At 54.4% G+C, this 27,828-nt stretch overlaps 3 protein-coding genes across 4 annotated transcripts in view; 1 reads left to right on the top strand and 2 right to left on the bottom strand.

Annotated features, from left to right (window-relative positions):
- Positions 1-474: 474 nt before the first annotated feature.
- Positions 475-2,188, top strand: INSL5 (insulin like 5). Its single transcript, XM_035564384.1, has 2 exons — positions 475-649; positions 1,926-2,188. Exons 1-2 carry the CDS (start codon positions 475-477, stop codon positions 2,186-2,188), a joined length of 438 nt encoding a protein of 145 aa, XP_035420277.1.
- A 166-nt stretch (positions 2,189-2,354) lies between these two features.
- On the bottom strand, positions 2,355-5,317 carry DYNLT5 (dynein light chain Tctex-type family member 5). 2 transcript variants are annotated; one of them, XM_050712210.1, is made up of 4 exons: positions 5,156-5,317; positions 4,888-5,012; positions 4,166-4,223; positions 3,766-3,855 (listed from the first exon to the last, which is right to left on the bottom strand). In XM_050712210.1, exons 1-4 carry the CDS (start codon positions 5,298-5,300, stop codon positions 3,776-3,778), a joined length of 408 nt encoding a protein of 135 aa, XP_050568167.1. In that variant the 5' UTR covers positions 5,301-5,317; the 3' UTR covers positions 3,766-3,775. The 2 variants fall into 2 exon arrangements, with proteins under 2 accessions (XP_035420307.1, XP_050568167.1); XM_035564414.2 differs by lacking the exon at positions 4,166-4,223 and having other exon boundaries at positions 2,355-3,855.
- Positions 5,318-11,235: 5,918 nt separating this feature from the next.
- SGIP1 (SH3GL interacting endocytic adaptor 1) overlaps positions 11,236-27,828 on the bottom strand; it is a 38,808-nt gene continuing 22,215 nt past the window's right edge. The window contains exons 12-25 of the mRNA XM_035564415.1: positions 27,464-27,549; positions 26,765-26,854; positions 26,378-26,452; positions 24,800-25,246; positions 21,987-22,108; positions 21,163-21,289; positions 18,123-18,182; positions 13,874-13,985; positions 13,571-13,726; positions 13,007-13,139; positions 12,521-12,723; positions 12,181-12,245; positions 11,480-11,644; positions 11,236-11,258 (exon numbers count right to left, since the gene is read on the bottom strand). Of these exons, the coding sequence (XP_035420308.1) occupies positions 11,236-11,258; positions 11,480-11,644; positions 12,181-12,245; positions 12,521-12,723; positions 13,007-13,139; positions 13,571-13,726; positions 13,874-13,985; positions 18,123-18,182; positions 21,163-21,289; positions 21,987-22,108; positions 24,800-25,246; positions 26,378-26,452; positions 26,765-26,854; positions 27,464-27,549 (1,864 nt within the window). The remainder of the gene's footprint in view (positions 11,259-11,479; positions 11,645-12,180; positions 12,246-12,520; positions 12,724-13,006; positions 13,140-13,570; positions 13,727-13,873; positions 13,986-18,122; positions 18,183-21,162; positions 21,290-21,986; positions 22,109-24,799; positions 25,247-26,377; positions 26,453-26,764; positions 26,855-27,463; positions 27,550-27,828) is intronic.

Raw genomic sequence — 27,828 nt, 5'->3', positions numbered from 1 at the left:
GTTAACTCCCTTTTCATTTGGGACCACTAACGGAAGAATGCCCAGTGTCACTTAAACTGTGCTAACACCTGGGCAACAGGCTATGGTGGCACAGCTGCGTGGCAGACTCGCAGAGAGGAAACCCATTACCTACAAAACACGTAATAAACATTTTTGCAGAACATACACATTAACAGTATTGATCTAAGCCCGTACCCTATAAAGGTGCCACACTACACGTCCCTATTTTAAAGCACTTAGATAGTCTTAAGACGTCTTTAATACCAAATCCCAGCGTGTACCCCAAAGCACTTAAAGCGCCACCAGAAACAAGCGATTAACTTGTTTGGGGCAAACATCGTCACCCTCGGAACGAGCCATTATCCAGCGGAGCGCACGGAGCAGCCGTATAAATGCGGGGATTTCAGCAGCACTCCCCACCTCGGCCTCGCACATCACCTCCTCCCTGCCCGCACCGCCTCGCAGCGCCGCAGAATGAGGAGCACGCTGCTGGCCCTCGCCGCGCTCGCCCTCCTGGCTGCAGCACACCAAGCCCACGGGGAGGGAAACGCCGTGAAGCTCTGCGGGAGAGACTTTGTCAGAGCCATCGTTTTCACCTGCGGTGGCTCTCGGTGGAAAAGGGACTTGGCCGATTACCAATACCTGTTCGGTAAGTACTAATTAACACATTATCACAGGGCTAGGCGTGCCTGACTTTGAGGGGATTCAGAAGAAGCAAATCTGTCTAAGGGCAGAACTAAGCCCTTGCCTTCTGCTGCCCTCCTAAAAAGATGAACGGTGCGGACTTTGCTTTGAGACAGCCAGTGATGTGGTGCAACTTCACATTTCTTGTTTCGCTTAGCTATTTTATTTGCTATTTTGCTAAATTAAAAAGATTCAGATCAGGATTTTTCCAAGTCAACCTGAGTAACCGTGAGTTAAGTCCAAGGTTATCACTGAACATTTCTATGCTATAACATTTTACAGGTCAGAGAAAAGTCTTGCTGCAGTCAATACAAGTTTCACCATTATCCTGGGTAGCACGTACCTCCTTCCCCCTCAAAGCCCAGAAACTTTATGAACAGCTTGAGGATATTAAAAGCCAGAATACAGAACTTCAAATATATGCTCTGTGATTGAAGTATCTTATATGCTGTTGTATATATTTATTAGTACATTCTTAGGTAGAGTCAGAAAATTCAGCCACTACATGCATTGCTCGAAATTTGTACTGTGACAGGTTAAAATAACTAGAAAAAAAAAAGAAAGTGATGCAGATGACAGGAACAGAGGCTTCCTACATTTTCCATGCAATAACAGCTGCCTCTTTTGAAAATTTTATGGTAGCAGATTTAAAAAGAAAAAGCGATCCCATCTGCAACGCCCTATCAGAAAGTATGTTAAAGGAGAAGAAAACACTGCTGCTGAATTCAGCGAGGTATCTTCTATAGCTTTATAAACTCCCCGTGGCAGTGCCTGGTTGTACAGTGTTTAAGATGCACATGAATTACAAGCATGATTTAAGTGGGAACATCCAGGAACTATGTGTGTCTGATGTGTTAACACAGTAGCTGCATCTCAGGAAACCCACAAGAAGTTCTCGGTTAACATGCTCATCAAGTGCCGCTGACACATCAAATCACTTTTATCCTCTGAAGCAAACGTATCAGTGTAAGACTGATTAGGCAACTGCTCCTGCAAAGAACACTCTTCAGTACAAATCCCTGAATTCCTGTTATTTTAACATGTTAATCACAGAACGTCTACCTCACATATCTATCTTAACACCATCCTGGTGAGAAGACAGTGATCCCATACATCTCAGCTGTTACATCAGAAACGTGGCTAATACTTTCAGCTCTCTAGCTGTAGGTTGGTCTGACTTTCCTTCTGGTAAGGATAAACATCTGTAATTGACTTGTGATTCCATGACTTCTAACGCTTAGCTTCTAATTTTTATGCAACAGAGAGTGAAAATCCCCTGCCCTTCTCTGAGGAGAGCAACGGTTATGCAGATCCCTTGACATACACGGACAGGAGGCTGGGGACTGACAGCGAGGAAATCCTTAACATCATGCCCGAGACAAAGCGAGACTTACAGCGCACCAGGAAAATGTCGATGCTGAGAAAGCGCGAAGTAGCCAAGTTGCTCACCACATCCTGCTGCAGCGTCGGCTGCAGCGAGAGAGATATAAGCTCGCTGTGCTAAAACGCAGCAGATGCTGATGAGGCTCACTGCCATCCATAGCTTTCATGTATTAAAGTAATCATGACATGAACACAGTTATTTCACTTGTATTTTTTAATTAATTATTCTTTGGAGTACACTAAGGAGTAAAGGCTGAATGGTAAATGCTGTAGTGCAAACCAGCTAGTGGCTGCAATGGCAGCTCACGTTGGTTTGTCTACCTTCTACAAAGTATAGTGTTTTAATTTTTAAATGTTAAAATCATTACATTTTTAGACACAAGTACAATTTTTCTTTCCATCTAACTACTAGTCCAGCTTCATCTCTGCACATAAAATGTAGTAATATAAGCCATTTACCACAGGTGTTTTCTCTTACTTACGAAAATCCAACAGCCGATTTTGGACCTGGTATCAACTGTGAAATACGGGTAGCAAAAAGCCCATCTTCGGCAGTATCAGACTAAAAACAATGCCGTGCAAATAATTCTGTGCAGACCATCACACCACGAGGCCTCCAAGTCAGAGCCCTGCCACAGTCAGAGCCACTGCTACAGCAGTAGAGACTATGATCAATTCAACACTGATTCCCCTTAAAAAGGGCAGGTGCCATGATTTGTTTCCTATTGCAGCTGTTTCCAAGTCTACCCAAGGTCCTGCCTAGGGAGCAGTTAATTTGCACCCAGACTGATTGGAAATCTGCTTCTGAGCACGCTTCTGAGCACAGAGATGTATGTCCCCTGCTATCTATAGGCAGGAATCAGCTGAGAAACCCAATTCAAATTTTTTGCTAGATTCAAGCACCTTAAATAAAAGGGGCCAGACATGTTGGATGTATATACTCTAAACATGATATAATTTAAAGGCATTTATCATTTGATTTCAAATGCTGTGGGACAGTTATTCTCCAGGCACAGCTAACTGCCTTCTCTGCACACAGGGCTGCACTCAGGGCAGAACTCACGTCCCCTGCATGAGCTGCTGCCCTCCTGCCACAGAGCTCCCGGGGCAGGAGGTTTGAAGGGACCCCTCCATCTCCCACACAAGGTGTGCAGGGGACGTGGCTCCAGTGTGTGCGCGGAGCCACTGCTGCAGAGCCAGGCACATGCTTAACTGCCTGAAAATGCCATTTAATGTGGACTATTTCAAAATGCTTTTGTTTTACTTTCAAAAAATCCCCCTGTGATTTCTATTTGGGGATCATGTAGTCACAGTAAATGCAAGGAGAAAAAGTATTACAGGGATACGCTGTTCTGAAAGCAGTTAGAATCAGGTGCAAAACGGCATTTTACAGAAAATCACTTCCCAGAGAAAGCCCTGGGAAATACAATTACTACATCCACCACCAAAAACCTTATGGTAACCACGTTACAAAACAGGCTAGAGTTGCCTTCTAGAGGTCCTTCACAACTGTTCTCAGAAACAGAAACAGGAAGAATTAGAGAGAATGTTAATTTCTCCCACTGCTAAAACTCAACTACCTCATTATTCAAAATAGATAGCATAGACATTTGCAAGAGCAAACAGTGAAGTGTTTTTGAACACATACGACGAAAGTGTATCAGTCGCAGGATCCCACAGGCACCTGCTTCCGATCTGCATGCTCTGCTCATTCAGCTGCCCAATATGTGTAACCACAACGATCTTGTACCTGGGCACCAGAAGGTCTTTTACCCGAGCTTTGATAACCTGCAAGAGAGAAGCACGGTTAGACTCAAATGGCAAGTTCTCTTCGCAGGGGATGCTCAGTGACTGGGTTTTCTGGGACACAGAAGTGCAAGCATTGCACTAGTGAGCCCTTGCAATAATCCTGATGATAATCTTTGAAACGCTGCATTTGAAACATCTACACAAATCACCCCAGCCCCACGGGCAGGTGGATGCGTGCCACTGATGTTACTTGACAAAAAACCCAACACTTTCATCTGCTAAAGCAGGCACATCTTTCTGCCTGACTACAGAAATGTGAGCACGGATGTTAAGTGAGGAGTTACCGTACCTGAGTGCCATCTTCCCAGTGCACAGATCACCTTCCCATATGCATTCACGCTTACCTGCTGAGTACAGAGGGAAAAGGTACCTCAAGCAGTACTACTTTTTTAATGCCGACAAGCCCTCCTGGGCCAAATCAGCTGAAAAACTAAGAGCTCAGGACAGTCTTTTCTTGGCAGCACGTGCAGAAAGACTGGATTTAGCCAACAAGGAGTTTGCACGTGTCACTGCGCAGAATTAAGCCACTATAGTAACACAGGTACTACCAAGGACTTAGTTTGGAAAGGTCTGAAACACACTTCAAACTTACTAGTAGCATTTCTGGACAGGACAAGAATTTTCTTCTGAACCGTGTGTTTGGCCAGAGCCACTGCCGCTCAGACAATCCTCATCATCAAACTGTATAGATCTGCACCCGTTTCAGACCACCCCTCGGCACATTTTGAGGGCCCCTCCAGCGTTTGCTTTACGCTGCTATTGACCCCGGATGGTGCCCACCACCCTTGCTCTGCCTGCAGTTACAAGTGAGAGGTGTGCTGCTGGAAAAAAACACAAAACCTCAAGTTTTGACACCGGGAGGTGAACGGATGCCTCGTTACCTACCAAGGGAGAACAATACCTACAAGACCACGCTGTGGGACCCCCCTCCCTAACCTCCCCATGCTGTCGGCCGCCCCGGTGCAGCAGGAGGATGAAATGGCCCACAAAGTGAATTAAGTCGGGGGGTACCTCGGCGATGGTCTTCGCCATCTCCCTGCACACGCCTGGCTCGTAGGGCTGCTCCTGCAGGTATCCCCGCAGCACGTCCCGCAGGATGGCATCCACCGCGCCCACCGGAAAGCGCTTGGCGGGACCTGTTTCAGAGCGGGGACACACACACACACACACACTGAAGCTCACCCCAAACCCCAATTTCCTGAGGAAAACCCACCGCCCTGAAGCCAGGGCAAGGTCCCCGCTGACACCCCCCAACCTCAGGCCCGGCCCCGACCCCTACCCGTGAGGGGGCAGCCGCCGGCCCCGCCGCCCCGCTCCTCCCCGGCCCGCTGCGCCTCGCCCGGCCGGGAGGCGGTGCTGGGCCGCCGGGATGAGGCCGGGGGACACCGGGGCTCCGTGCCCGAACCGCCCGGGCCGCGACGCATCCCCCCGGGGACGCTGAAGGGCCGGGAGGGCTTCGGCCAGCGCCGCCCCGCGGCCGGCGGCCGCGGGGCGGCGCTGGCCGAAGCCCTCCCGGCCCTTCAGCGTCCCCCTGTGTCCCCGGTCCCCTCAGAATGCCGCCAGCCGCAGCCCCTCATGGGCCATCCCCCGCCCCCGGTCTCTCCTCTGTTGACACAGCATCCCTACAGCCGCCACACGTCCCTGTGAGCCCCTCAGGTCCCTCCGAGCCCCCCCTGTGTCCCCGTGTGCCTCTCTGTGTCCTCATGGTCTCCGTGTGTCCTTACAGCCCCCCTTCGTGTGTCCCCAAAGCACTCCAGCAGGGTTCATCAGCCTCCATGGGTCTCATGGTCCTACATAATGGGTTCCTACAGCCTCCCCCATATCCCTATGGCGCCGGTGTGTCCCCAGGGGTCCCCGTGGTCTTTACAGATCCACATGTGTGCCTGCAGCCCCCTTGTGTCCCCATGACCTCCACAGGTCCCCGCCGGCCACTTCAGTCCCCTCAGGTCTCTGTGGTCCCCGCATGTCCCTAAGTCCCCGTGGCCTCCATGGCTCTTCCCATCCCTCACGTGCCCCCACAGGCATGGTCCCCACATGTCCCCACAGCCCCCACGTGTCCCCACAAGCCCTAAATGTCCCCATAGGTCCCCACATGCCAACCCCAACCACAGCCCCGTGCCCCAGCTGGGAAGCTGTGCACAGCAGTGACACTGTGGGACAGCTTCCCATGGGGAGCACGGCAGCCTCCATCCCTTCGCTTGGCTCCTCCGGGTGCTCCTGCATGTGGAAGCAAAACACACTCAAAGTAGTGTTTTCTGGTTTTTATTTTCAAGGAAAAAAAAAATCACATTTAAATTGCAACTTAATTGGGTGTTTAATGTGGTTCTCATGTATAGAATTAATAAACTTTGTTCTGATGTGGGGGTTTATTTGTTGCAATATTATGCATGGTAAATAATTGCATATTCAAGATTTTGTGAAATGGGTGATAGGGAGAATGGAGGAAAGACATTTATAAAAAACATTATTTACAAAAATGATATCCACATATTTGTATCCTAATCTATAAGGCAAGTAACATTTAAAATATGTTGTCTCATGATTATCTTCAACAAGTCAATACAACACATTCATATTACCAGTGGTCAAATACAAAGCTTTGCTGCAGTAGTCCATGTGCAACAAACCTGTACGTCTTTTACAGTTTTTCTCTGAGAACATTAGGTAAGCAGCAAAGTTTTCATCACAGACTAAGCAGTACCTAGGCCATCGTAGACTAAAGGTATAATATATCTCATTGCACGTTTAGGCAAGAAAGGCCAGCCATTCATTAACTTATTTAACTTAAATCTTAAAAATAGACCTGTGTATCTTAATCCACAAATATTTATAAACATTTTATACACGAGGGATTTCATAAAATGATATAGCTTATACAGGGTGATACCCCGGGGAACCCAATTCGCTGCTGGGGCTCCCCTTGAGCCCGGAGGGGCTGCAGCAGCGGGGCGCAGCCCAGCCTCCCTTGTCCCCCCGCTGCCAGCCTGCCTGTGCAGGACCAGAGCTGCAAACCGAGACCTGACGCGATTCCTCTCTCAAACTGTGACTCAATTTTGGGTAAGATTTGTGCCACCAAAGCACCTGCCCAATTTCATTAGCCTTAGAGCATCCTGGACGTAGCTGGAGCTGGGAGAAAGGAGTGGGTTTCAAACACACCATGCATGGATTACAGGACCAAACTGCAGTGTGGCATTTCCCCAGCAATTTGCTGCTTGTCAGGAAAGAGAGAGTTCTAACAAAGAAATAAATATTGTAAGCACCTGTTAAAACCTGCCGTATCTTATCGCATACTGCTCGACCTGTAGTGAAGTCCTGCTTCTGTGCAAACCCTTGAGGAACATTGCCTCACCAACACCTGTGATTTTCAAGAAAATTGTCAGGCAGTCCCTCCTGAAATGCAAGGGGAGATCGTACAGGAGGTGTGGGCTATTTCTACAGGCCTTTTTCCTGCCCTGCAATGAAGTGAGGATAAAAATACATCATAAAAAAGCATAAAACTTCCTAGCTCTACGAGAATTGCTTTCCTTGTAAATTTGTGAGAAAAAGAATAAGAATTCTGGCTATGAAATGAAGTCTTTGAGACAGAAATTTCTTACAGGGAAAGTATAATGTGATGATATTATGTATTTCAGTCACGATAAGCTTCAAAATTAAGATTTTTAACAAAGACATTTTCACATAACGATGACGCCTTTGACAACAGAGGAATAGGGGAGAATCACTCCATATTCAGGATATAGAACTGGCTTTCTCAAGCATGAGCTGAAATAGGTGCTACGTGTTCAGGGAGAGCACCATCAGCTCTATTAAGAAAAAAAGTCAAACGGAGATGGGTTCATCTGAGACACAGAATTGCAACATACGTCTGAGGGCATTTTCGGTAAAAAATGCTTGACCCTCTTCTTAGGTCATTTAAAAATACGACACCTTCTCGCGGTAGTCTGGCCATTTGGAAATGTTTCTGTTGCAAAAAGGTGAAGCCGTGGCTCCTGACGTGACACTCGTGCTGCAGGAGCCTCGGGAAGCACCACTGGGACGTTTGCCCTGAACCACCCGGGCCCCGGGAAAGGAGCACAAGTACGGTGTGTGGGGTCTCGCTGAGAAAATAACTGCCCCTGCAAGAGCAGGGCAAGTTTTCACCTGGGCACTGAACGACTTCCCTAGGTCTCCCTGATCATGTTAAAAGGAAAGGCAGCTGGCTCTCACCTGCGGGTGTGCATGGCTTCAAAACGATGGGTGTAAGCAGCATTTTTCTCTGGTGCAGCCCAAAGGCCAGGCAAGAGGGACCCCGCGAGCACCCCGCTACGACACATCCCGGTGCCTACAGCCAGGGAAAATGCTGCCCTGGGAGCCGGAGCTCACCTTAACGTTACAGGAGGCATTGGCTTTTTTTCTCACCGATGTTAAAAAAACCCGCTATAATGGATAAATCCTGAAAGGGCGTGCTGAAGACAAAGAAGTAACGTAATTTAAATATCACATAACTGCACTGACATCCTAAGAGCAGCCTGCACCGGGAGGAGTGTGCAGTTGTGCAACTTCCCCGCTGCACGATTGCGCTCGGGACAAGGTTTTGCAAGGGAAGCCACACGCACGTAGTGAGAGCTCAGCACAGAGCCAGGAGTTTGATGGCCGGCAGCCTTACAGCAAAAATAACCAGCAGCTTCACAGCAGGGGAGTGGTATTTAAGAAGAAAAGTAAACGCCAAATGAAATCTTTTTGATTTGGTAATGTTTTCTAGTATTGAATGATCTCATAGTTATTAGATATTGTTAATGTAGAAAGTTGCTCTGGAACTCCTCCTGCAAGGAGCACCCTCGGCTGGCTGTGAAACTTCAATACTTGCAGCAAACAGGAGAAGAAAAGTTGCAAAAAAAAAAGGACTTTCTGTTCCTTACATCTAAAGAGCCAAGTCTGCAGGTGTCTGTGGAGAAAAACACCCCGGCCCCATTTACAACACGATGAACCTGCAGGTGCCAGGGCACGTGGCGAGCGGAGGCTGCGGACCCAGCACAAGGGAACAGGGCTCAAAGGGACCATGCTGAGGCCTTTCTGTGCACGCACCAAGCCTAGTGACTATTTCAATGCTTCCTTTTTTAATCAAACAGGCTGAGTGCTGCCGAGGGAGGAGGGCCAGGCAGGACTAGAGCTCGGAGCCTCCCAGCTTTTGTTGACATGTTTGTGTGCATGTTCCCAGCCCAAGAGGTGGTGCTGAGCTGCAGGAACCCAGGTGACTTACAGACCACGGACCCTTGCTGCCTTCCAGCTCCTGCCGACCCGCCTGCCCTCAGACACCCAGGTTTTCCTGCCTAAATGCAGAGGTGAAGCCTGCGGAGCTCAAGTGCCCTGGATGTGGTGGAGCTGGGGGCTCTTGCCACCACTACAGAGGCTGGAATTGATGATAAATGTCCCTACATACACCCTCATTTGCTGCTCTGAGTTTAAGTCTGATACATTGCAGGCTGCTCCCCATAACCTTTCTTCTGCTGACACCTCCTGAAAGCCAGGGGAAGGAGCCGAGCAGGCTCCTGCGCATCAGATGTAGAAATACAACTGCTCTGTTCCCTCCCTGAGCATGGCCCTGCTTGGGAGGGCAGAAAAGTGTCTGCTGCCATGCTTGTACGGCACGCGGGAAGGGAAATACCCCGGCTAATAAACATCCCTGCTCTGCTCTCTGCTCAGACACCAACCAGGCAGGAAAACCAAGCTGTCAGCGCAGAGCAGCATCTCCTTGCGAAGCAGCCTGGGCCGGGGAGCAGAGACACCGTTCAATGCTCCCAAAAAAACACCAAGTGAACTGAAAAGCTATGCGAAACACTGGCAAAAACAGCATGAAGGAAAACTGCCCCAAACTGCTGGGTTTGGTCCCAGCATCGCCCGCGGCGGGGGCCCATGCGTGCACAGGGAATGGGGCACACGGCCAAGACGGGTGCTGAGCCCCAGCACACACGCCTGGAAAAAGGGACCTGGTCTGTGGGACAGCACGAGTGGGACAAGCTCGGGAGCTTTGGGTTATTTGGTTTGGTTTTCTTTCGTTTGTTTGTTTAAAAAGCATCTAAAAACCGAATGCTAATGTAAACACCTTGTCTTTCAAACGAAATATAAAGTAAAATATCTATGTTCTGGTAATATTTACATTATAAAATCCTTATTTTCAGAACTATGACATAGATCTCTTCTGGAAGCATGAGTTTATAACAATTGTACACAGCATGAACCACTTATGCGGAAACTGATTCTTAGATTTTGCCCTACGTCCCTATGTCTGAAGGGGGTGGGCTGCACAGCTTATGCATATTTCCATTTCAGAGGGAAAATAAGTAACTGGGCTGAGTGCTCCATCTGGGAGTACCGGCAAGTTTGCTCTCAAAAACTTGTGCTTTACCTTCTGTGTTTGCACTTCTCGTGAGCATGCACACAAACCACCTTCCTACCACACACATCCCGACCTAGAGCCACCTCAGGACGGAAACATCTCCAGGCCACGCGAATGCTGATCCCAGTGCCAGGTGCTTTTGGCAGGGTGAGGCTCGGGCTGCGTTACTTTTTCAATATTTGTATATTAATATATATATTTTACCTGCCTAATTGGTAAAATGGAAGGGCACGGGCTGCACATCTTCAGATCCCTGACATCGGACCTGCAGGGCTCGGGGAACACGGGCTTGCTCCCGGAGCTGTCTGGCAATGGAGATTTGAAGTAAATGCTCTGTACAGAAGTGGCGTTTTCCCTTCTTTTTGCTGGGAGGCTGCACGAGGAGCCTCCATGTTCACGGAAATGTGGTTCTGGAGTTCGACCAGCTAAACCCGAAGGTTGAGCTTTTTATTCATCTCCGTCAGGCATACGAAGGACTGAAGAAAAAGTAAACCAGCATGTCAGCTCTGCTTAGCTCTCTTGTTTTGAGGCACCCCCTTTATAACAGCTATCAGTATTGTATTTAAATCGTATATATTGACAAAATGTAATCTACCTCTGTAAGCATTGTGCCATTCAACAGTACTACTATTAAATTTATATACCACAGTTTAAATTACATCCATTTCATGAATGGTAAAATGCTAAAACTCAAGTGTCTAACTGCCAAAATACAGCCTTACTGGAATGAGTACAATTTACAAATACAATAATTACATTTTAAAACCATTAACAATGTTACATCTAGAAGTAAATACTGTAGGACTGGTCAAGACGGTGTTTTCCGAGGAAAAAAACGCTGAAAGTTGTTGACACTTCCAACAGAAATGTCCCGAGTGCAGGATTTAGTTCATTTTCCTTAAACTGCAATTAAAACCCGTTCCACGCAGAGCAGTCCTTGGTTATTTTCCGTGTTATTTTCCACAGACTTGCATAAGCTTCCTTCAGTTATCGGCCAAGTATTTACCTGGAAATGGGACCAGAAGTGAGCCGCCCACCCCGGGGTGCAGCGGGGCGCGAGCAGTGGGCGCTGCCCATGCACAGCCAGAGAGCCAGAGCTGCACCTGGAGACACCGCACCCCCATGCGGGTCCCACGGGGGATATCTGGGGGATTTCACAGGGTGTTTCACGCCAGGGAGCTTCTGCCCTCCTGCCGCCCCGCGGGAGAGCCGCCGGCTGGCACCTACCTGCCGCGAACCTCTTCTTGATGAGGGAGAAGCGGTAGCCGGCGCCGACGAGCTCGATGTCGCAGCTGGAGAGCGTGCTGCCCTCGCTGGTGAACTGCACGGCCAGCGGGGCCGGGGCGCTTGGCCCCTCCGACAGCTGGAAGCGGGCCAGCAGAGAGCCCACGCCTGCGGGTGGAAAGTCCCGCACGAGTCCCTTACAGGCCCGCAGGGGCACGCCGCGCGCCCCGCCGACGGGTTGGCACGCGCTGCCCGCTCCCGCGGGTGCACCCAGGCTGGCAGCAGCCCCCAGGAGGGGGCAGGAGGCGAACCCCCTCGTCCTGCCGGCAGATTTGTACTTTTTGGACACCCTAGCGTGGGACACGCGCATGAAGCACACGTGAGAAGTGACCCGCGGGTTGCTGTAGCCCCCCCGGTGGGATGCAACACAAATGCAGGGAGGGCTGAGGGAGCGAGGGGCTTGGAGAGCAGCTGAACCCGTGCCCTGCGAGGTAACACCCTCCATGATGCCAAGCCCTGGCTGGCAGAGCCATGCCAGGGACATGTCCCGGATTTTCAAGGCTCTTTGTGAGGCTTTCAACAGCATCGTCCTCAGCCAGTGCTGGCAGGGGTTGCTTTGTCTGGACTTGGGTGCAGACAAGAGAAAGAGGCCAAGGTCTGAGTGCAGCATTCACCACTAATTACATGCACGTTTGTGGGATTACCTCCATTTTCTGACTTCTGTGAGATATCGGGGATCTTCCACAATATCCTCTGCTGTTCAGCGTTCCTGCAAGCAGAGGAAGAAGAGCGTTTCTGTAGGAACCAAGTCGCTCCCGAGGCTGCATCTGAAGGCTGCTAAAAGCCACATGCGCCGGGCCCCAGTGCCACTCGGCGGGGCTGCGCCTTTGGGAGCGAGGCCCCGGGCCTGACCTGAGCAGAAAACACCGTGCCCCTTTGCAGAGCAGAGCCACGTGCCCTGTCCTACAGGACGAGGACGGGATTCGGTCCCGGCACCCCCCAGCCCCTCCGGCACCCACGGCACCCGTCGCAGAGGGCTCCTACCAGACAGCGGGCGGAAGCACGGCTTGCAGCTTGGTTACTCCTCCGTCGACGGGGACGAGGAACTGGACGTTGTTTAGAGCTACCGGTGTGGTCATTGCCTCTGTATTGTATTTGTAGTCAATGCGGAGGTCAGTGCTTGCAGGTTCACACCGCCAGCTCACTGCAAGGTTTAATGGAGTAGACTGAATACCCTGGGCAGATACCTTCCAAAATGACAGAAAAAACATTTAGTTTCCATAGGGGTGAAGGGAGAAATCCCATTTTACAGACGCAGCAATTGCAATGCTTGTTTCAGAGGAGGCAACGCCTTGCATTCACACAGCAAGTGCGCACGGGGCTCAAAAATCTATCGACACACGGAGGGGATCCCAGGACAGCACGCCCCCACCTCCTGCTACCTTCATGCTGCACTAGGGTACACCGCCCCTCGCGCCGACAGGTCAAGCACACATTTTTGGCAGAATTTGGCGTGAGCAGAAGCCGTACCTGGTACTTGAGCATGTCCACATTGTAATAGGTGGCTTGCGGTTTCTGCTCCGATACCTTCTTTAGGTGCGTCATCAGGTTTGGCATGTTGACCCAGAACTCCTTCGTGCTGGCGTCGCTCTGTGCACTGTCACTGCGAGCAATTAACGGAATTAATTATAATTAGGGGAGGGTTAACCCTTTCCGTAAGCTGCCTCCACAGCAGGACACAGCCACCCATAGGCTGTGACCAGGTTTAATCCCGTGCTTACAGAAACACCGCGTCCCCCCTGTGCATCGCTGCTTGTGCTCAGGTGCCTCAGGGCAGGCACCGCAGAAGCATTTTGTGAGCAGAAAATGAGCAAACCCCAGGAAAGGGCTTGTTCCTCTCTGCTGCCTGGCAAAGGGGCTGTGCTCAGAGCAAAAAGTCTGGCAAATATTTAGGGGCTGAGAGTCTCCTCCCCAAAACCTGCCCGGGCCCTGGGGAGGACGGAGACTTCCAGCACGTGTTTTTACAAGCGCCCTGCTCTCGCGGAAAGCCGCCTTGCCCTGCCTGGGTGTAGGAGCCGGCGGTGTGGGACTTACCAGCAGAGGAGCTGGGGGTTTGGCAGGACGTGCTCCAGCCGGTTGTAGTTCAGCACGCGGAAGGTGAGCACCGCCGGAGCGGGGTTGTTGGCAAAGTGCCGGGTGATGCCCGCCGGAAACGACAGCACCATCTCCCCCGTGATCTTCACGATGCACCTGCAGCGCCGGGCACAGAGACCCAGGGGAGGAAACGGGGGGCTCGAAATGCAGCACGGGGGGGGGGACGGCGAGGTGACAGCCCCCCCTTCCCAGCCGGGACCCCCTCCCTGGACATGCACCCAGAGCCCCCTGGTCGGCACCTACTTGCTGGGGTCGGCCCCTTTGAAATACGCGTTGACGGTTTCGGTGAAGGCGGCGGCGACGGGCAGGGTGTCCTGCGCCCCCATGGTGAGCGGGCTGGGGCCCCGCGAGGAGCCTGCAACAGAGCAAAGCCTCCGCTTGCTGGGGCAGGGGGGGCACCGCTCCCACCCCGCTGCACCGCTCAGAACCGAGCCCCCCACGGGGCTTTGGGGGCAGATATTTAAAAAAAATCCCCCAGGCTTTGGATGAAGCTTTAACGCCATTACGTGATTATTTCCCCCCCGCCCCGAAATGAGCAAAGAAAACAGATGAGCAGGAGCACAGGGCACCGGCAGCCCCGCACGGCGGGCAGTGCAGGGTGGTTTGGGCATTTTGAGGGTCCTGGGCCCCCCCTGGAGGGGCTGGGAAGTTTGGTTCCCCATTCACAAGGGAGCAGGATGCTTGCTGCCTTTTCCCTGCAGCAGGTGCTGCTTTCCAGGCTAGACCCTGATGCAAAGGGCGCTGCCCGAATCCTGCCCGCAGGACCCTCATGCATGTCCCTCTCCTTGCATGCATCCATGTGGGATGCTGCTGCCCGCCTGGCAAATCCCACACACGGCTCCACAGGCTGCAAAGCCATCAAGTCTGCAACATGCTGTGGTGGGTTGCAGAAGGGGCATCGGTGTGAGGGGCTGCCCGAAACCCTGGGGCGTGCTGGCAACCCCACCATCACCGAGGGCAGTGCAAACACGAGCTACCAGCATGCAGAGTGCTTGTTTCTGCCCCAAAACATCAGCCCCAGGGGAGCTTCTGGTCCCCTACTCGTGGTCCAACATGTCCAGCTCGGGTGCACCACCACACCCTGGGCTGAGCCTTTGGGACCAGAGCAAGTCCCCAGGAGGTGGCGGGGAGCGGGTGCTGCCCACGAACCGCAGCCCTGCCGGCTCCAGCGTGCCCCCAGTGAATTTCTGCAATGCACCATCCTGCAACGTTTTTTAAAATATCACTGCCTGTACATTAGCTAAACGCAGGGGTTGTTTTGCCCCCAGAATACATCATAAGTAATGGCAACGGGTGAAATGGGCTGATTCAGAGTGGTTTCACTCGCAGCATGCTCCCATGCAAGCTCCCAGCGCAGGCTGCAGGCACGGCCGTGCGGGGCCGGCGGGCGGCAACCCTCGCCAAGACGCCAAGCGAGCGGGCTGCTGCGAGCTCCTGCTTTCCTTGGGAGGCTGTCCTCGGCAATAATCCCCTCTTCTCCACCTGCTGCTCCCCTGCTGTCGGGGTGTGTGTGTGTGTTTGCTGGCTGCAGTAAGGCCCTGCCTTGCGGCTTGGCTCTGTGGCACTGCGGGTGCCCTGCGAGTCAGGCACGGGGTTTGGGTAAGGAAGTCAGGGTTCATACAGTCCCCCGGGAGAAGCACCCCTGCCAGCTAAATTACACTCTGGGCTTTGATAGATCAATTGTGAAAGAACACGGCACCGCAGCTGACGATCCCGCACGCCCTACAAAGACGCCAGGGCAGGCAGCGCGTTACCGCACGAAGCCAGCGCTGCTCCCTCCCCGCGGCACGGGTCAGCCCTCTCCAGTGCCGGCATTTTCCTTTCAGAGGTCTAACGCAGCCTGGAGGGGTGTTAAAAATTAATGTAGCCGCACATCTCCCTCTAGGTCATACATCTTAAAAGACCCAGGAGAATACATTATTTCAGCCCTGGCCTGGAAGAAATGATGCCCAGCGAGTGCCAGCGTGCCCGGCACGTCCATCACGCACAGAAACCCCCCCCTAACAAACACTGCTAGACGTGTTCACGTCTCAAGCACACCATTTGCCTTCAGTTCAGTTTTTTTTCCTCTTGGAAAAAAGGTGATAAGCTGAGCAGGGACAGCTCACGCCAGCGGAAGCCTCACCGACCCACGAGGAAGCAAATCACCACATCCCCAAACCCGGCTCTGCGCCAACCGCACGCGTCCTAGCCCCGGCACGGAGCGAGGGGGCTCTCTGCACCCGTACAGAAACAGCCGGGGGTCAAAACCACCCCGACCACTGCAGGAACCAGGGCGAAGGCTTTGGGAGGTGCTGGAGGTGCCGCCCAGCACCACATTTCAGCAGGGGAGGCAGGAGGAAGGTTTCGGGCAGGCAGCTGCCTTGCCGTGTAATTGTGATTTTGGGGGAGAGAAAAAAAGAAATCCTCCTGAATATGCACGTGCCACCTGCAAAGCGATGGAGGCAGCAAAAAGAGGATTTGAGGAGTGAAAGGTCCAGCTGCTGCGGGTCAGGCAAACACATGTGCAGGGGCTCGGTGGGGTGAGCAGGGCTGGGTGCCAACGGGGTGAAAGGAGGGGGCAACCCCGAGTCCATCTGGGCAGGAGAAACGGGAAAACCTCCCGAGAAATCCTGTGGCTGCAACTGGCATGCAGGGCTCTCAGTCCCCTCCACCCTTCCCCAGGAAAACCCCTGTATTATTCTAACGAGTTCAGAGCCTAACCAGCTTTTTTTTTTTTTTTTTTTAAACACGAAGTTTTAATTCAAAAAGAGAAGTATAAATCGTTCTACTCTAAGCCCTAATATTCTTTCCCAGCAGCTTGCGAGACAGTTCTAGTTTAAGCACGTGCTGTGCTTTTTGGTTACTGCTTCAGGAGTCACTTTCAGAAACATTTCATTTTGGCAAAACATCCCGGTAACGCAGAATAAATCCACCTTTGGGGCTCGGGGCACAGGCACCAGCAGCGCGCTGGGTTCATTTGCCGTTATCTATTGGGAACGTGGCACCTGAGCCCGTGATTTTTGATCTGAAAACAGCCAGACCCCTGAGTGCTGGGTGGCTTTTACAGAAACGTGACATTTACCTTACTTTTCCCTGCACAAAGGTGGGGAATAGAGGCAGTGGCATGAAGCCACCACAAGCAGCCCTCACCCAAGGAAACGCAGCTCTTCTGCAGTGTCCAGAGGAGCATCACCAGCACCGCATCACAGCGTTCTGCACGTAAATTACCCCATGGTCCACAGATACTTTGATCATAGCAAAAAAAACAAACCAAACCAAACCAAACAAACCCAACCTACAGAAACACTGCCATAATGAACTGCAGAAATCCAGATACACCAGCCAAAAAAAAAAAAAAAAAAAACGTTCAAAACCATTCATACGTAAACCCACAGGCGAACCTGCCACGTGCTCGCAGGGCCGCGTGCCCGACCGAGCGAGGAGGAGGAGGGAGCGCCGTGGGGATGTGCAGGCTCAAAGGCGGCTGCTGCGTGCCCTGTCCCGCCTCGTTCCATCCTCCCTGAACCCCAGAAGAGCTCCCACTGCACGGACAGACAGATGGACCCTGGGGACAGGAGCCCAGGGAGGGCTTGGGCTGGAAAAGGCAAAACTCAACCGAGCATCGGAAGGAAAGGGCCCAGCAGCTGAAGGGAAAGGCGAGGCAGAGGGGAAGGAGCTGAGCCCTCGCCAACACTGCCTGCACGTGCCCGTGCTCAGCCCCTTTGGCAGCGGTGTGACAGCCACGGGAACGCCGCCCCCCCACCCCGTGCCACCACGTCCCCTCCGTGTGGCCACACCAGGAGCCCGGCAGCAGCCTGCTCCGGAGTCCTGCTCCCGTGCGCTCGTTTCTCTGTGCTGTGCGCTGGGGCACATTTAATGAACCACGGAGCTCAAAGGCAACCGAATCGATGTGATGAGCCAAAAAAAAAAACAACATTAAAAAAAATTGCTGTCGGTTTGTGAGCATTTCTAAACACCTGGCCTCGTCCTGGACTCGTCCGAATTTACCGCCTGGTGAAGCCCTGCTGGCAAGGCGGGCAGCAAGCGATTCGGGATGGCTTCGCCCCGCCGGGTCTCTGCGGGCGCAAGGCCATGCCGAGGGGCGGGCGGGGACCCCGCTGCAGGGCCTGGGGGCTGCGGGGCCGGGCGGTGGTGGGATGCCCCTTGTCACAGCCCGACGGGGAGCCCAGCCCCGCAGCCCCCGCACCCTGCAGCCGGCAGCGACGCCGAGCTCCCCGGGGGGCTCCGTGCCCAGCGCCCTGCGCTTCCCACGGGGTCCCGGGCGGCTGGCGAGGGCGCGGGAGGTTTCAGAGCACTTGGTGTTCAGCCCAGGTCTCAGATTTTTTTTTTTTTTTTCCAAAATAAATAGGACGAATGGCAGAAATCGAACCCAAACGGTGGCAGCTGGCCGCAGCACCTCGCAGCCACCTGGGCTGGAGCCTTCGGAGGAGCCCGGGGGAGCGAGCGGGAGCGGGGGCGAGCGGAAGGCGGCGTGCTGTGCGCTACTTACCTTCGAAAGTCAAATAAAACTTTCCTCTGTCAAACCAAACGAGGGAAGGCTGTTCATTCTCTGTGTGGCCGGGAGTTGAAGCGGGATGGGGAAGGTTCAGGAGAGGGAGAGAGAAGGACACAGAGTGAGTCACGGAGCAGGACATTCGTCTCGCTACGGGGCGGGGAGCGGCGCCGCAAGCCGAGCGTGCAGGGCAGGGAGCGGGCGCTGGCACTCTGGGTTTTGCTCGGAAAACAGAAAGCAGGAAGCAAAGCTATGGAAGCCCAGATGGAAGGGAATTTTTGACCGCTTAAAACCTATTTTTTTTTAATTTTTTTTTTTTGGTTTTCTCTTTTCTGTCTATGGGTGGAGTGGACGAGGCTCCCCGGCCCACGGTCCCAGGGACGTCGCCGGGGGCTCGCTTCCAGCCTCAGTGCCAGGGGCAGCACGTGCAGCAAAACGCAGGTGTGTGTGCGTGCATTTTGGGACACGCCACTTCTGGAGAACCACGTGTACGCAGGGCAGGAGATGCCTAACTGGGATTTTCCCATTTTCACCAGTTACCTGCACTCACACCACCCAAAAACCACCGGAGAAGGATCAGCGCTTGGCACCGGGCGCTGCTGCAATAACCCTTCACTTCTGAATTTAGGAGGTGATGGCGTGGCACCTCTTGGTGCTGTTTGTCACCGAGAAGCCACCGGCATGCACACTTTTAGGCCAGATTCCCCCAAAGTGCACCCACAGGCGTCTGACGGCGCCTTGCCGAGGTGTGCAGCGTGCCACTGAGAGCACCCTCTTCTGATGACGCGGGCAGAAGACACGCAACGAAGAGCAAAAAAAAAAAGAATGCGAAAACGAGTCCCCAGTGAAATCAAGCAGTGCGTCTATCCACAAGAACACACAGAGAAGAATTTTAACGAGAAAAATAATTGCAGGCTCGCTGGCACAGACATAACAGCGCCTTTCTCCGCAGTCAATGACCGCACATGCAGCCCCGACGGAAGCACACCAGCACAGCACGAGGGACACGTAAACGAGGCGACAGCTCCGAGCGCTCTGGGACGAACTCTGTTGGTTTTGCCCCTACAAAAGGGGAGGCCGGGAGCGTGGTGCTGGCCGTGGGCATCCCGGGGGGAGCCATAGGGCCACTGGGTCCCCGACCCGCTGCCATGCACCGCCTGCCCTCCTGCCCACGCGGCCCCAATTCTGCCTTCTGGCTTCTCCTTATCTTTTTCCTCTTTCTGCGTGAAAAAAATCAAACGGAAAATGCTGCCTCCTCCGCCGTGGAGCAAGGGGAGCATTGCACCGGTGCTCGCCTGGCACTGGTCACCCTGGGGACACGGGGTGCTGGGGTGCCCCGGGGCAGCTCGTGAGGCTCGGGGCTGGGGCACCCGCTCTGCACCGCCACCACTTTTCCCTGGCCATGCAGCAGGCGCAGAATAAGCCGTTACAAAACATGGAGAGGCAGCTCTGCTCACAAAAATATACGTTAAAGGGAAAACACGTACATTTAAAAGCGAGTGCCTGAAGGGCTTATTTCATGCTCATCCTATGGGAAAATCCACCCATGCCTTGGCAGGGCAGGGGCTGCCGGCCTCACGCACAGCCTGAATTTCACAGCACTGTCTCCAGGCCTCCTTAAGCCCCTTACCCTGCCCTCAGCCCCGCTCTGCCCTCCACCACAGCCTCCATCCTCCCACCACAGCCTCCATCCTCCCACCACAGCCTCCGTCCTCCCACACTCCCCGCAGCGGCCGTGCCCACCGGCACCGCCAGCCCCGCGCCCGCTGCCGGGTCCCCCAGGACCCACAGCCAGCACCCCGGGCACACGGGCTGCTGGCAGCGTGCTATTTGAGCAGCATGCTGTAACGGGGACCGACGGACACAGAACGGAGAAACACCCACGGCACCTCCAGGGTGAAGCAGCAGCGGGATGGAGACGCAGCTGGGAGGCTCCAGCCTCCCTCGGGGCTGCGGTGCCGCCATCCACAACAGCCTCGTATGGGGGTGCCCCATGGGAACGCCTCACGTCATGGCCCAGCACGTACAGACCCGAGCAAATCTGCTTTTTTTTTTGTCGTTGTTGTTTTGTTTTTTTGTTTTTAAAGAGATTTTGGGCTCCAGCTTCCCTCCCTAGTGGCCAGCCTGCCTCTTCCGCGAGCGCCCCCGGCCGCTGCCAGCCTGCAGCAGGTGGCACGTCGGGATGTCCCCCGCCGAGCGCATCAGCACATCAGGGCAACAAACAGGAAAATAAAATAAAATAAAATAAAATAAAATAAAATAAAAGGGAGCGGGGGGGGCGATTCTGATAGAAAATGGAGCTGCAGGAAGCGGGGTGCAGGCGGGATGGCAGCGGGGACGGAGGCAGAGGCGCGGGGGGAGCCGGCAGCACCCAGAGCGTGGGGACCTCGGAGCTGTCAGCCAGACGCCGACTGCCTGCATCGACTGCCCCGCGCCACACCAGGCACACGATGGATTTGGCAAGAAACGTGTGTGGTTTTTTTTTTTGAGGATGTTTCCTCCAGAAGCAGCACCTTGTTATGATGTAAGATGTGCGAAGCTCAGGGTTTTGAAGGGCCTTTGCCAAGATCCCGTTTCCCACCCCCACTTTAACGGGGAGCGTGAATTTCAGGCACCCCAAGGGGCTGAGCAGTGATCGCTCCCTGGGTCCCAGCATCTGGCTTCCAGCCCCCTCCCCTCCAGGGTGTGAGCAGCTCCCCCAAAAAGCTTGTTTTGACCGAAGTTACAGACCGCAAGCACGTTTTCTGCTGCATTCCGCTCGGTGGTAACCTCTACCCTCACCACACGTATTTTGCACAACTTTTGGGGCTGACAGGAAGAGAAAGCTTCCCTGACAGCATTGCCCTGGTGGGCCACTGCGCCCACCTCCAGTCCCTTTTTGCCTTTCAAAACCTGATTAAAACGAGCGAACGTGAAACCAAAGACCAAACTAGCAAATCGAAAGGGCTCGGGGCTCTTTCAAGGCTGTTTGGAGGTAGGAAAGGTGAAAGAAAAGCAGTGCTGGAGGGTTTTTTTTTTTTTTTTTTTTTTTTTTTACCAACTGTGGGAGTGGTGGCTGCACTCAGGGAATTGGTGGAAGATATGGAAGAAGTACTTTCAGCACGGGCTAAAGGTGCTATCGGAGGAGGACTGGATGAGTGAATAGGAGGGCTAAAAGGCCTGGACTGTAGAAAAACATAAAATAACACAAGGTTAAAGGAATTATGCACAGAACATTCACATATAACAACCAGAAACTTTTGCTGAAGACGTGACCCCTGTGTACCCCAAGGCAGGCTGCTCCCCGGTGGCCCCGGCGCCTCCCTGCCAGGTCAGGGTGAACCTGAGCGACTTCAGTTGTTTAATGTGGAGACATTTCCTTCTGGATCCAGGAAAAAGGCAGAAAAAATCCTCCACTGCACGGCTCATTGGAGAGCAGCGGGGCACCACAGCTCCAGGGAAATGTTGGGTGCATTTAATGCAACCGGTATCGGGAAGAGAGCAGTGCCAATCGTGCCCATGCACCTTCATTGGGTCTTCATGGCTCCTTTTGGGATAATTTTGTACCATAACACCCACCCAAAATTCTTTGCTTGCACTGGCCCCGAGCTGCAGGGAGGAGCCCAGCACCCCGGCTGCAGCACGGCCACGGGCAGCCCGCCCTGCTGTCCCCATCCCCACTCTCTGTGCTGCTTCGTGTCCAAACCCATCCCTTTTTGCACAGGAGCAGCAGCTTCGTGCCCGTCCCAAACCCGCTAACCCTGTGCGAACCCTGGGAAACAGCTCCCAGCTCGCGTGCTGCCCTTTTCCCACGTGTGCCTCATTTCATAACCCAGAAAGCTCCAGCCAGCCCCTGACCCCAAGCCGCAGCGCGGCACCTACCAGGTCGGCGACGGCAGGCTTGCCGGGGGGCAGCTTGGGCCGGGAGGGGGGCCGCGGCGGTGGGGGTGGCGGGGTGCCGCAGGCGGCCAGCGGCGTGCCGGGGCGAGCCGGGGACGAGGAACCTGCAACAAAGACAGAGATGTCAGCACCACGTCGGTGCCCAAACGCTGCTCCCCGGGAGCTGGTGTGGGCGGCGGGGAGGGGACGGGGACCCCCGGCATCCCCACATGGCTGCTTGAGGGCAGCGGCTTTATGCAGGACAGCCCCTCGCCCCATATCCAGCCCCAATCCTTTCGGGAGCCCTGCAGCTCTGCCTGAGCAGGAGGAGATGATGCGTCAAGGCATTTCACCCCGGCGGCAGCTGATGCTGCCGTGCCAAGGGCTGCGGGAGAAGGCCCCGCTTCTCCTCCATCCTACTGGCTTGCAGTGGAGATTTGGGCTCTTCCTGCATGCCCTGAGGCTTCGTGAGCTGCAAAACCACCACACGCCTCCATCTGCCCCGGCATGGCTCCCGCAGCTCACAGGACCACCTGTCACAGGACCACCAGGGTCAGTCCTGCCCCCCGAAGAAGGGAAGCCTCGTGGGCATACCAAGAGGGATGGGGTTTTACCCCAGTGATGAAGAGGAAGGGCAGGAAGCGCTGGAAAGCGACGTTATGGGCTCTGCTGGGAGCAGAAAGCGTTTCCCAGCTCGGTAGAAGAGTTTCCATGAACATGACGGTGATGCCTTCACGGTTCATGCAGTCGTCACTGGCTGTGACCATGCCACGAAGGCTGACCTTGTGCCATCAAACGAATTTTAACAGCTGCTTAGCAGGACACCTGCTTTGCCATGGGGGCAGGAGTCCCTCCTGGGTACGTTCAGCACGACTCGGAGCTGTGCAGCACAAGTGAAGGCTGCTGCTGCCCACAAGGAAGGGCAGCAGGGCGATGCCGACCTGATCTGCGGGACCAGCGAGCAGCGCAGTGTTTGTTAGCAGCCTCCACAAAGGCAAGCTCTGTTGTGGAGGGACATGTTTTGCCTGAGCATGTTTGCGTGTTTAGCTTTATTTCTCCTGCTTACAAGAGAAACAGCTCGCGGAGCTTTGTGGAAGGTAGCTCTGATTAAGAAACCATGAGAGCGAGACCTATAGCAATCAGACCTAATGGCAGGCTGCTAAGAGAAGAGGGGCTTGTTTCAGCAGAGCAAGTCCTGGCCGTTCACATGAGCACCTCGAAAAATTAAGTCATTTTTATTTAGAAGCCTAATTTGGGTGCCAAAGTTGACTTTTTTTTCCCTCCTTGTCCACATGAAAGCTTAGCAAAAGGGGAACTATTCAGGGAAGAGACCTAAGAGCACTGAACAGATGCCACAAGGTGGCTTTTGAACGCGCATCGCATCCAGAATCAGCAACGTGCCGTTAGTCCAAAGCCCTGCCAGATGCCAGGTTTAGCAGGGGGATGCTGGCTCTCCACATTTTAGGGCCCTCTGGATGCTTTCTGTAGCAAGGAGCAGCGGCACCGCGGTGTGGGCCAGCAGGACACGAGGAACCCATCCAGATGCTGGTCCCAGCCCTGCTGTGGTGACACCACTGACCCCATGCTCCTGCGTGATGCCAGGGCAGGAGGGGGCTGGGGGCTGGCCCTGAAGCAGAGCCCCCCAACAGCCTTGGGGCTGGACGCAGCAGCAGGGGCCTCCAGAAGATGGAGAAGCCAGGAGCAGGAAAGGAACCTGGCCGACACCATGCACCCTGACCCACTGCCACCAGACACGGCTTTCTGAAGGCTCGCACCATCTTTGTGTGCGTATTTCAACCCCCAGCAGCCTTACAGTCCACTTTTCTGGCTTTTACATCCGGACTGGCTGAGGACCAGGTCTCAGCAGTCTGCAAAGCACGCGGAAAGGAGCCAGAAGGCAAGTTCTAGCCAAGAGGTGAGTGAGGATCCTCTGAAGCAGGCGATGCTACCCCGTGATCCCAGCCCCAGCCATCAGAGTGGGGTTGCTCCATCAGTCCCCACACACGCAGCCACCTTCGCATCCCTGTCCTGCCCGTCTCAGCTCATTCAGCACCGTTGTCACTGTGGCGGGGAGCACCAGAGGAAGAGGCTCAGCGTGTCCTGCTGCCGGCCTCCTGGAGAGGTCCCAGCCCCAGCCAGGCCCCTGGGGGGCCGCGCCACCCCCCGCAGACACGTGGTGAGAGCAGCACAGCCAAGCCCTGCTGAGCACCACCACCAGCACCCAGGGGTGCCAGGCTGGGGCCGTGCGACCCTGGGTAGTTTCTGCTCTGGGGGGTGGCTGGGGGAGAGCAGGTGTAAGCTGACCCCACCACACAGGCATTTATAATTAAGCAGGTGAAGCCAGGCAGGAAGCACAGGTCAGACAGAGCTGGGGGAGGTGTTTTTCTGAAACGCATACTCTGAAAGCCATTTCTCCAAATGGGGCTGGGGCTTCACGCTCCCACAATCCGGGGCCGTGCAGATGGGAACTGCATTCACCCCTGTGCCTACTGCTGTCCTGGGGCTTTGCTCCTGGCAGCCCTGGGGCGTACAACAGGTTTTGTTAAAGCACCACAGTTCCGAGGCTTGCTTAGAAGTTGATTACGAAGCAGGAATGTTTCTTCCTTTGTTCACTCTGAAGCCTACAGCAGACACAGGCACGAGCACGCTTACGCCAAATGTTTTTAGGGGCGGTTACGCACACAGCAGGGGTGGGAAGGGCGGCTTGTGGGACACCGACAGCCCCCGAGATTTGGGGAAGGCACAGCAGGGAGCACGACACAGGGGGCCGAGGGCAGCCAGGCACGCAGCAGGTGGGGGGGGCGGCAGGGACATACCGCTGGGGCTTCCTGCGCCACTGCTGGCACCCGGTCCGGGGGACGAGACCACCGTGCGGTAGGTGGGTGGCGGGGGGGGCGGCGGGGTCGCTCTCTGTCCCGGCCCAAAATCCTTGGGCGAGGTGGCCGGCTCCGCGTTCTCCTCTTTAGCGTGGGGCTGCTCCAAAGCCTTCTTCTGGAGCTCCTCCAGGCGCAGCGGGGACAGGAGGGCGTGGGGGGGCTCGGCCACCGGGCTGCCCACTGCCCCCACCGGGGGGGACGCGACCTTCTCCCGGGGCCTCGGCACCACCATCACGCTTTCCGTGGAGGGATCGGAAAAATTGACCCACTTGTCTTCCGTGTGCACAACCACGGACTTGGGGGACAGCACGGGGCCAAAAATGCTGTCCAAGTCATTGATCGACGGCACTTTGTCACTTTTGGCCTCGGCGGCTGGCTGGTCGCTTCCTGCGGTCAAAGCAGTCGGGTTTAGGCTTAGGGGGCTGCGGCACACCCAGGGGGGGGGCTCGCGCCCGCTGCTTTCTAGAGGGTTTTCCTACGAGCTGCCAGGACCGCAATGCAGGCACGAGTATCCACACCAGAACATGTGCAACGTGTAACAAGCCACACGGGACTGAAACACATACACTGCAGGGAAAGCATGCCGGCCCCTGCCTCCTGCGGGGCTGCCCCCGCCGGTCCCCTCTGCTCGCACCCTTCACGGCTGGCACGCAGCCCTCCTTACCTCTTGGCTACGTAGCAGCAGCACCAGTTATTAGAAGGTATTCAGCTTCCAGAAGATATTAAAGTTATGCACTCAACTCAAACAAAAGCTCTCTTGCACACTCCGCTCATATATTTATATACAGGTCCATATAAATATATACACTTAGACATGCTGGTTGGACAGCGACACTGCCGAGGGCATGCAGCACAGGGAAGCGACCACATGGATGTATTTCAGCTGCGACCAGCAGCAGGTAAAGGTACAAGGCTCTGCTCACTCACTGAGCCACCAGGCAGCTGTTAACGATGACACGTTAACGAGCACAGCAGCAGGACACGGCAGCTCAGGCACACGCCTGCAGCACAGCACGATGCTCCCTGGTCCCACCACTGCTCGGTTTGGTTGCTTTGGTCCCTGCTTGCAGCCCCGGGACACAGAGGGGCTGCAGCTGCTGGCCCTGGGGACATGCTGGCACGCCCAGCACAAGGGGATGGCCAACCTTGTGCAGCACGGCTTCGAGGAGCAGGGGCTGCAAGTCCCCCCTGCAGGCATTCAGCAGGGTTTCAGGTGAGCTTTGCATTTTGCTCCTAGCAGCGACCAACACCAGCAGCGTGGGGAGCAGAGAGCGGGCACCCAGCCAGGGCGGTGCCGCCAGGGCTCAGCTCTTTGCAGCATCGCCCCGCACACAACAACTGCCGAAACAACACCAATGCCACAAGGAGGATGCGCAGGGGTACATCCACATCCGAAATGCAGCTGTCACACGGGACACCCTGGGGATAGGGGGGAACCGGCCCCAGCAGTACAGCCCCCACGGGTCCGGATGCGGCTGTGCCACACCAGGCACTAGGAGCGGGGTGCCTGGCCTTTACCTGGGGCCACCGTCAGGGGCGAGCCGGTGCGGGGCGGCGTGGCCGGGACGTTCTTGGGCGGCAGCGGTGGCGGTGCTGCAAAGCAGAGAAGCAGGAGGTCAGGGGCTGAGCTGGCAGGGGCACCCACTGCAGTTACCTGTGTCCCATCCCACCGGGGCACAGCTGGGATAAATCCAAATGGCTGTGGGGCGACCCGCTCCGTGCCCAGCTGAAGGCAGAGCAGCCCCAGGACATGGCACAAAAATCTCAATAAAGGGTTCGCACAGCTTTTCCATCACCCCCCTTGCACAGCTCTGAGCTGCTCTGCCAGCACGAGCTAGGGCCAGTGCCAGAAGTGGAAGGCTGGGTTTGCATGCGTTTGCACTCCTTCATTTTCGGTCGACTTACTTCCAGTTGGAAAAGGTCTTGGCAGCTTCGGGGAGTCGGCACTGCTGGGGGGCTGGATGGAGCCCCAGATCTCGGGCTGGTCCAGAGGAGCTGGGAAAAGAAAGCAAATAAATGCACGTGCAGAGGTGACGATACAAATAAATACACATGCAGAGGTGATGATAAACGTGACTGTTTTCTTCCAAATACCAGAATCACGCAGACAAGGTGCATTCGTCTGAGGCATGCAAAAACAGGAAACTAAATATTGACAGCAACCCCCCTCTAATTAAAGACAGGGTTATTTCTGTAATGTTAGATAATTACAAGCCTGCCTGATTTTTAAAACAGGACACGCAATTAGTTTGACAATCATGATGCTTGACAAACAAAACAATGCCATTTGTGTATTTGGAGGCTTATTGCATTAAAGTGAAACATTGAATTAATTGCAGAAATCCTCTGGAATTTTAGGATGTGCAGAAAAGCGACAGGTATTAAATGAAGAGATCCAACTATTCACATAGATCACGTGGAAAGCGCCACGACTCTCATTTGCTCATCACGTGCTGTTTTTCTTAGGCTACGTGCGAAGAACTGCACGTAGAGGTTGCTTTGAATGTGAGGTTTAACTGGAGCTGTTCCGAGGCCTGGCCCCAAGCCCCTGCTCTGCACACCCGTCCCCCACACACCATCCCCAACTCCCCGTGCCCGACACACCGTCCAGCTTCTGCTCCTCAAACGCCGACTCCAGCGGGGGCCCAAAGAGCGGTGCCAGCGCAGCGGGGTCCTCGGGGGGCTTCCTGCTGCAGGGGGACAGAAGGGAAGAGTGTCCTCAGCCTGGGGGCACAACACTGTGGTGGCCCCCCCCAGCACAGCACCTGCGTGTTTTTCCGGCTTGTACAGGATTTAAATAACTCTCAACAAAAACTCCGTAAGAATTGATGCTGAGTACAGGTGTGTCTATTTGTGGGGAGTTTGTGTCCGGCTTGCAAAGCATACAGGCTGGGGCATGGAGAACGGAAAGAAGAGGGGTAGCATCTAAAATCAGGGTGTTGTTACTATTTTGTGCCTCAATTCTGGGC

Source organism: Cygnus atratus, chromosome 8, assembly GCF_013377495.2.
Source record: "Cygnus atratus isolate AKBS03 ecotype Queensland, Australia chromosome 8, CAtr_DNAZoo_HiC_assembly, whole genome shotgun sequence".
Classification (NCBI taxonomy): domain Eukaryota; kingdom Metazoa; phylum Chordata; class Aves; order Anseriformes; family Anatidae; genus Cygnus; species Cygnus atratus.
The sequence above is the reverse complement of the archived record's forward strand: the minus strand, read 5'-3'. Positions and strand labels throughout refer to the sequence as shown.